This window comes from Haemaphysalis longicornis, unplaced genomic scaffold (assembly GCF_048455015.1).
Source record: "Haemaphysalis longicornis isolate Haplotype H1 unplaced genomic scaffold, Haemaphysalis longicornis Haplotype H1 scaffold_2, whole genome shotgun sequence".
In the NCBI taxonomy this organism is placed as follows: domain Eukaryota; kingdom Metazoa; phylum Arthropoda; class Arachnida; order Ixodida; family Ixodidae; genus Haemaphysalis; species Haemaphysalis longicornis.
In genome coordinates, this window is record NW_027526295.1 from 148,542,031 (window position 1) to 148,550,126 (window position 8,096).

An 8,096-nucleotide genomic window follows, 5' to 3' on the forward strand; every position below is an offset into this window, starting at 1 on the left:
TGACTTTGCTTGACGATACCTCCGTGCAAGATCTTCCGATGAAGACGTGATGGAAGCGACAGTCCCTTCAGCGAGTGAACTGCCGCAATCCCATACCAGCGACAGTCCAAACGCTCCCCCCTGATGCGTCGCATCATATCAGGGTTCCCTCGCGGGAAGATGGGCGTAATTTTATGTTCCACAGGCAGGGCGGTGAAGTTTGTCTAAATATGAACTAATGGCATAGAGGATAAGAACCATCATTCACTGGAACTAATCACACCATGTTTTTTAATTGTAGGTTTCGCGTTCTAAAAAAAATGAAAGCCCCTTCGTCTTATGTAACGATGTTTGAAACGCGTATATTTCTTTGCCGCAAACCGACTCCGATGAAAGTCCAGTCACGCGAGGGATTCGTCGGCATCGTCTGTTCCCGAGGGCAGCCGGCTATGCACTGACTAATCTTGATCGGGCTAGCATTTTCGCACTGGCGCCTTGCGATAGGGGATGCGTCGGAGTCATGCCCGGCGCCGTGACTTTATCGCGACGCTGTAGCAAGCCCTGTTCCGCCTCCTCAACAATTCTTGCTCCGTGCCATGCGGTATACGTTTCGACATTTCCCGTAAATTTTTATTATTTTTCTTCTTTTTTTAGTTTTCAAAATTTCGTCCGACCAATTATCTCCATTTACGTTATTTGAGGATTACATTTCTAACTTTCGCGAAATCTGCATTATTGTGGAAAGGCAGGGCGTTACACCGTTTGCAATTTTTATAATGATTGTATATTTTTATTTTTTACTTTTTCAAAATTTCGTCCTACTAATTATCTCCATTTACGTTATTATAACGATTACATTCAGAACTTTTCCGCAATCTGCATTATTGTGGAATCGCAGGGCAATACACGGTTCACCATTTTCCGTAATTATTTTATATTTGTCTTCTTTTTTAGTTTTCCAAAATATTGCTCAGTCTGTTATGTCCATTCACGCTATTATAACGATTACAGGTGTAACTTTTCCGAAATCTGCATTGTGGGAATGTCATGCGCTGTACCTTTTGCCATCTTCCGTAATTGGTTATTTTCTTATTGCTTATTTTTTCAAAATTTCCTATGACCAATTATCTGCTTTACGTTATTACAAGGATTACATTTTCAAGTTTCGCGAGATCTGCATTATTGTGGAAATGCAGGTTGGTTACACGGTTTTCCATTTCCCGTAATTATTTTATATTGTTCTTACATTGTACTTTTTCAAAATTTCGTTGTTCCAATTATATGCATTTAAACTATAGATATGATTGTGTAAATGCCATGTGGTATACGTTTTGGCATTTCCCCTAATTTTTAAACTTTTTCTCTTATTTTTTAGTTTTTAAAAATTTCGTCCTATGAATTATCTCCATTTACGTTATCAAAACGATTACATTTAGAGCTTTTCTGAAATTTGAATTGTTGTGGAAATGTCACGCGGTATACGTTTTTATCTTTTCCTTACTTTTTTACTATTTTGCTTATTTTCTGGTTTTCAAAATTTTCTCCCATCAATTATCTCCATTTACGTTATTACAACGATTACATTTAGAACTTTCGCGAAATCTGCATTATTGTGGAAACGGAGGGCGAATTAGAAGGTTCGCATTTTCCGTCATTAATATTTTTCTTATTTTTTTTAGTTCTTTAGAATTTCGTTCCAACAATTATGTCCATTTACTCTATTATAACGATTACAGATGGAACTTTCGCGAAATCTGCATTATTGTGGAAATGCCATGGGGTATACATTTTGATATTTTCCATAATTTTTATTATTGTTCTTATTTTTTAGTTGTTCATAATTTCGTCTGACAATTATCTCCATTTACGTTTCTAAAATGAGTACATTTGGAACTTTCGCGAAAACTGCATTATAGTGGAAATGCAGGGCGTTACACGTTCCGCCATTTTCCGCAGTCTCAAAAAAAAAAATCTTATTTTTTTATTTTGCAATAATTCTTGCTACCACTTATCTCCATTTACGCCATTATAGCGATTACAGGTGGAACTTCCGCGACGTAGGCATTTTTGTGGAAATGCAGGGCGTTACACGGTTCTGCCTGTGGGAGTTACTCGGCAAAGAATGCTGCACATTAAAACATACATACAGAGAGACAGACCAAAATTTACGGGCTTATGTAGCTTCTAAAAACTGAATGGGGAACTGCAGGTATTCCTGGCGTCAAACGTTTCCCGGGGTGCAATTTCGAATGGTTTCGAAATTTCTTTTTTATTTGATGGCTTAATGCTTGGTTGATATCCGCAAGCAAAGCGTCACGCTACGGAGCACCATCCACCATACGCGTAGCAGCAACTGGGCCACCAAGCAGCCGAGAACGAAGTCATAAATGCCTTCATTTGTAGTAAAGTTGACAAAAACAATGCGAAGAAAGATTTGGGGAAAAGTTGCTCACTGGCAGCTTGGCCAGCAAAAAAGGCTCGAAATCAACTTTTATCAAAATCAACTTTTACCTTTGGAATCGTGTCCCGTAAACGTTTGACGCCTGGTGTACATATCAAAATTTCGCGAAGTCTCCCGAAAAAAACGTGCGAGCCTTTCTTTGCATGCAGGTGTACTTCTACGCGCCCAACAACAGCTACGTGGCGAGACTTACACGCGAAGCGTTCGCGGAGCTTAATGTCACTGACGTCAAGGAAGTCCACACGGCGAAGCAGCTGCTGAGGCTCGCACGGAGAACGACAAAGTTGGGTATTCCTACGAAAGTCGCGGTGCTTCGCTACAGTGACTTGCCGGACGGCAACGTAGACAAGTGGCCCGACAGCCTCCGTGTGTCCGTCTACGCGGGACCACTGCCCTTCGACATCCTGGTACGCTCTGGCCGATTCCCAGGCCTTTCAAACTCGGTAGTGTCCATGGATGAAGGCCTCTGTGTTCAGGAACCTGCAGGAATCATTTAATAGAAGAGATATTTTTATACCGCTGCGAGGTATAAGTGGCTAACACGTTGTGCTGTTGAGACCGAGGACGATGGTTTAATCCTGGCGGGAGCAGCACATTTGTAATTGGGACTAAGAACGAAAACGACCTTGAGCAGAGATTTCGGCACACGTTAGCAATCCTCAGGGTGACATGAACCATAGTTACCTAGTATTATATACATAGAAAAACCCGTCGCTACCGTCGCGTGCCGTCATGGCCACCGCCATGGCAGCTTGAAGCGTTCCTCTTATAGTTGACCTGACTTTGAACATGTCTCCTTCTGGCCTCTGACAAAAAGGCAAATAAGTTGGACGACATTTTTTTTTCTTTTTCACGTTGCAAGAAGCTTTCAAATTTTGGCAATGAAGCGTTTAGCGTGCTCGAGTTCTGTATTATCCTTTTTATGCCCTACCTGATCCTCGAAAAGCAGCATTGCCGTTTTATCCGCCACAGGCAACCTCGGAGTTTGCTGGCGAGCCACGCTTATCGACGATAGAACGCTTCTTCGCGGCACATGACGCCACGCACCGCAGGGACGCCAACCTCACCCTCTGGGTATCACAAAACGACGATGATGATAAGCTAAGACACATCAAGTTCCTCAAGAAAAAAACACTTACCGCGGTCGGAATCAAACCCCCGTCTCTCGTGTTATTATGACGACGTGTATCCGATTTTGTCATTTCGGAGACGCTCGAAGCCGTTTCTATTTTCGACTTCGACACGAGTTGTATGGTAGAAAGCTTCACGTTTTTCTCGTCGTTGTCTTTAAAAAGGCGCCTTGATTAGCGACGTTCTGAATCACGCCATAAGTGCTGGGCTTGTACCTATAGGCCAACGAAATCTCGCCTCGCCACTCGTAGCCCTTGCTGGGCACGTTATTCACTTCTCCCTATTTGAGTGCTCAGCTCTCCTCAGTAAAGACGACAGTGTTCCTTCGGCTGCTTAAACCCAAAAAGTTTGGTGTCGGTCTGTCTGTCGCTGGGTTCAACCCCGTGGCTAAAATGGAAAATTTTGAACAATAAGTATATATAAACAAAACCCTTCCAAACTACTGCCACTTGCAGAATGCGTTCTTCAGAAAGAAAGAAAACATTATGCATATTTCAGAAAAAAAAACATGTACTGACAAAAACAGCATGCGAGGTGGGAGGGAGAGGAGGAGAGGGTGTTACGTGGAACGGGCGCCAGAAGATTAGTGTCGTTTTCTGACGACACTTGCGGTGAACCAAGCAGATACGCCGCCGATTCATCTTCGCGTTACATGCCTCCCCCGCTTCTCGCATCCTCGTCACGAATTTCACAGCTTGTCGTTGTCTCCCAACACTCCCTCCCGCACTCTGTCACAAGCAGGCAGTCAATCGTCCTATTCCCCTACTTTCCTCTTTTGAGCCGTCAACATTTTAATTGCAGCACTTGGAGGATTCGGTTTTCCGCAATCAGAATATCAATGATAGACTATTTCCAATGCAATATTTACTAGTTTCATCGTCCCAAGTAGAATACTGTATGCCTTAGGATTATCGAGGTTTTTGCGTCAGTGTTTTTGCGTATAATACGACTCGAATGTGCCGTAGATTCATTTACGAACATAGGTAGTCTTCGTCCTCATTATCATCATCATCATCATCATCACCCCACTTAGACCCTCTGCAGGGCGAAGGCCTCTCCCCATGACTTGCAGCCACTCCTATCATGCGCCGCTGGCCTATTTCCCCATTTTATTTCCCTATTTCCTATTTATCCCCCATTTTATTTCCTATTTCCTTATTTTATCCTATTCTATTTCCATATTTTATATATTTCCATAATTTCCCCATTTTATCCCTCCACTTTGTTATAACCCTCCCCTTCTAGGCCCATCTCTTGGTGTGTCCGCTCTGTTAACCTAATTGTCCACTGGTTGTCGGTTGGCCTCACTACATGGCCAGCCCAAGTCCGTTTCTTTTTCTTTACTTGCACTATGATGCATTGATATTGTGTGCCCACTCTCCTAAACCGGCCTAAAATCTACCCCAAAACACCCTTATTTACGGAAAATGGGCAAAATTCAGCCAAGAGAAAATTTATAGCGAGACAAATCACAGGTCTTGCAAAAGTTTTGGAACTGCTGGGGCTCGTTAGCGCCAATACCCGCCGATTTTACCCTATGCTCAAATCAATAAGGGGAGTGCTCGGTGTATCAGTCGGGGTGCGTATGGGAAGTGCAGGGCTTGTACCCACAGGGGACCGCAATCTCCGCTTTTAGTTACCTCCACAGTCTTGTAGATTACTTTCCCTGTATTACCTGTAAAATTTCGGCCTTAGGGAACCGAATGCTGTCGCCATGTACTTTTAAATGGATACGATCACATTCCAGTACGATGTGCGGAATCGTTTTTTTTTCCCCCATTCCGCAGCTGTCCCACATGCACCGCCATTTTCCCCACAAAGGTCTTCCTTCTCAAGAAACCTGCTCTAGCCTCAAATAGCGAAGCATCGCAGTTGGAGTTACGTAGCTTTTTTTACCTATAACGTCTTCCATACAAACATACCCGTTTCCTCCTTGTCCATCCGGTCGCACCACAGGTGCGCTACCCGCAGCGGCTCATCAACTCTCCCGAGGGCCCCGTGGCGGAGGAGCTCTTGCCGGAGGTGAACACCCTGCTTCCGATCATGGCGGCGCTGCAGCAGCGCCACCTGGAAATGCAGGCGGCGCGCTCCAACTACAGCCACCCGCTGCCCCCGGTCACCCTGCAGCGCCACCCTTACCCGGCACACATCGAATACCACGACACCAAGAACTACGCTCTGGTGCTCATCCGGTTCTGCATCGGCATGCTCATCCCCTTCTCCATGCTGGTCGCGCAGGTCGTCGACGAGAAGGCCTCCGGTGAGCGCGCCATTCCTCCTCTGAAGGCCCTCTCCGTCGCCTTAGTAGCCGCGTTTCCCGTCCAAGTTTTCTAAGTCGCGCTCTCTCGATACGGAGGCAATGTGTTGGGGTGGAAATGCTACATGGAAGACCGATAACAAGAGTATAGCCTGGATTACAGAATGATTGCTAGATGACTCGGTTAAAGGGCCAATATAGACAAACTACAAGTGCTGTTTACTAAAAGGACCCTGCAATGCTTTTTCAACTTTTTTCGAAATAATTAAAGCTGAACTTAGTCAACGAGCACATCCAGTACTTATATTAGGGGGTCGCGAAGTATAGCTGAGCCAGAAATTCCTGCTCTAGGCCCATCAGATAAATCAAACTTGCTCGAAAGATTTTATAGACGATAGTGTTTCCTGGGCTACTTGAATTGCGAAATTTTGGTCTGTCTGTCTGTCTGCCTGTCAGTCATTTTCTAGATACAGCCGCCAGGGGAAGAGTAATACAGAGGTTGAACGATACGTTTATATACCCACAGCCATATTTAAATAATCTTCACACTAGTCAAAATCGTTAAACATAAACAAAACATTACGCATATCTGAGGCAACACATCAATCCGTAAGTGCCATTTTCGGGGTTCCTTTATCAAAAACACATGGATGCGTTGTTTAATAAAAAGTACGACCATAAAAACATGAAAGCGGCCACTTGCGCCGCCAAGAGTAACGAAAGGTTGCAATAGATGGCGCTTTGAACGCGCGTGAAGTAAGGTGGGGAGTGGCGTGGAGGTACGGTACCTCGGTACACGGGCGTCTACGTCGTTCAGAAGCACTGGCATAGAGGCTCTCAGTAAGGGGAGTATGGAAAGGGGTCATGGTACCAAGACTGACTTTCGGAAATTCGGTTATCTGTATGTACCAGAGACCCAAGCGGGCCTGGAAGTAAATCAGAGGGCGGTATGCAGATCAGCCCTAGGGGCCCTCAGCAAAACTGCGAACGAAGCGGTACAGGCGGATTTGGGCTGGTCATCCTTTGAGGCAAGCGAGGGAGCGCAAAGTGTGATAAAATTTACGGAGGAGGAAATATGGGCCGTGAGAGTGTTGAAGTACCGGTATATGAGAAGCATAAACACAGGGGGGGGGGGGGGGGGGGAGACGGAAGACCAGACAGCTGATCAAACGCTACGGAAAGTCTGTAGGGGAAAGTGGGATATACACACGTTAAAAAGCAGGGAAAGGTAGCACAGACGACGAATTGGGCACGGAATGGAAGCGAAAAAAACCGCGGAGACATATAAGACCGGGAAACTAGAAATCGGAAAGAAGTCAGTTTTTACGGCAATACGAGAGGCAGTGCATTGCTATTTGAAGCACGGGCTCGGTGCCTGAGAAACCCCACACACACAAGAAGCAGGATGAAACCTGTGCATGCTGCTGCAGAGATCGGGAAACCATGGACCATATTGTCAGGGGCTGCACAGAGATACGACCGTCGCGGGGCGAGGGAAAACGACGTTGGCGGGGGCTTTGGGATTTGAGGTGAGGGGGAACCTCAACTTCAGGGCCATAGAGGGGACGAAGAGGGTGCTGGAGGGGTGGTGGAAGAAAAGTAGAGAAGATATGGGTACGCATCAAACGAATGATAATTTAGTAATCAACGAATGAGTAATCAACCGAATGATAATTTAGAAAAGTGGGGGAAGAAAAAAGGGGGACGGAGATATGACAGTTTAAAACTGGGGGTTGTGGAGCTACGGAGAGGCAAATCTGTTAAGTTAGCTAACAGTAGGGCAAGTAAGTACGTGGAATAAAACAGGCAAGTCGATTGCTGACAACCGACGTCCTGATTTAAAAGGAGAGCCACTAATCATCATCGCCAGCGTGGAGCAGTTGAAACCGGTAAATTTATTTTACTTGAGCGAACCTCTGGCGTTTTTATCTTGTGAGGAGCGAGATGGGCGAGGAATAGCACGATAGGTGAGCGGAAACGAGAAGGGAGGCATTTACTTGGCAGGGGCGCCAGACGACTATAGTCTGCAACCAAGCTAGCAGATACGCAGCCAATTTTTTTCTCTTTCCCGGTCTTGGCGTTCTTCGACCGCTGAAAATGAGTCATTACAGCGGCTATTGCCCGCCTTCCTTCAGTTGCAGAAATAAACGCGTTCGATAGTCACATTAAGCACGAGGACGCGGGTTCGATTCCCGGCAGCGGCGGTCTCTTTTCTGATGGAAGCGAAAAGCAAAAACGCAAATGTGTACGAGATTTCGGCGCACGTTA

At 45.4% G+C, this 8,096-nt stretch overlaps 1 protein-coding gene across 1 annotated transcript in view; it reads left to right on the forward strand.

Moving 5' to 3' along the window:
* LOC144168349 (phospholipid-transporting ATPase ABCA3-like) overlaps positions 1-8,096 on the forward strand; it is a 40,389-nt gene that overhangs the window by 10,674 nt on the left and 21,619 nt on the right. Inside the window, exons 3-4 of the mRNA XM_077697354.1 lie at positions 2,590-2,847; positions 5,528-5,831. Of these exons, the coding sequence (XP_077553480.1) occupies positions 2,590-2,847; positions 5,528-5,831 (562 nt within the window). The remainder of the gene's footprint in view (positions 1-2,589; positions 2,848-5,527; positions 5,832-8,096) is intronic.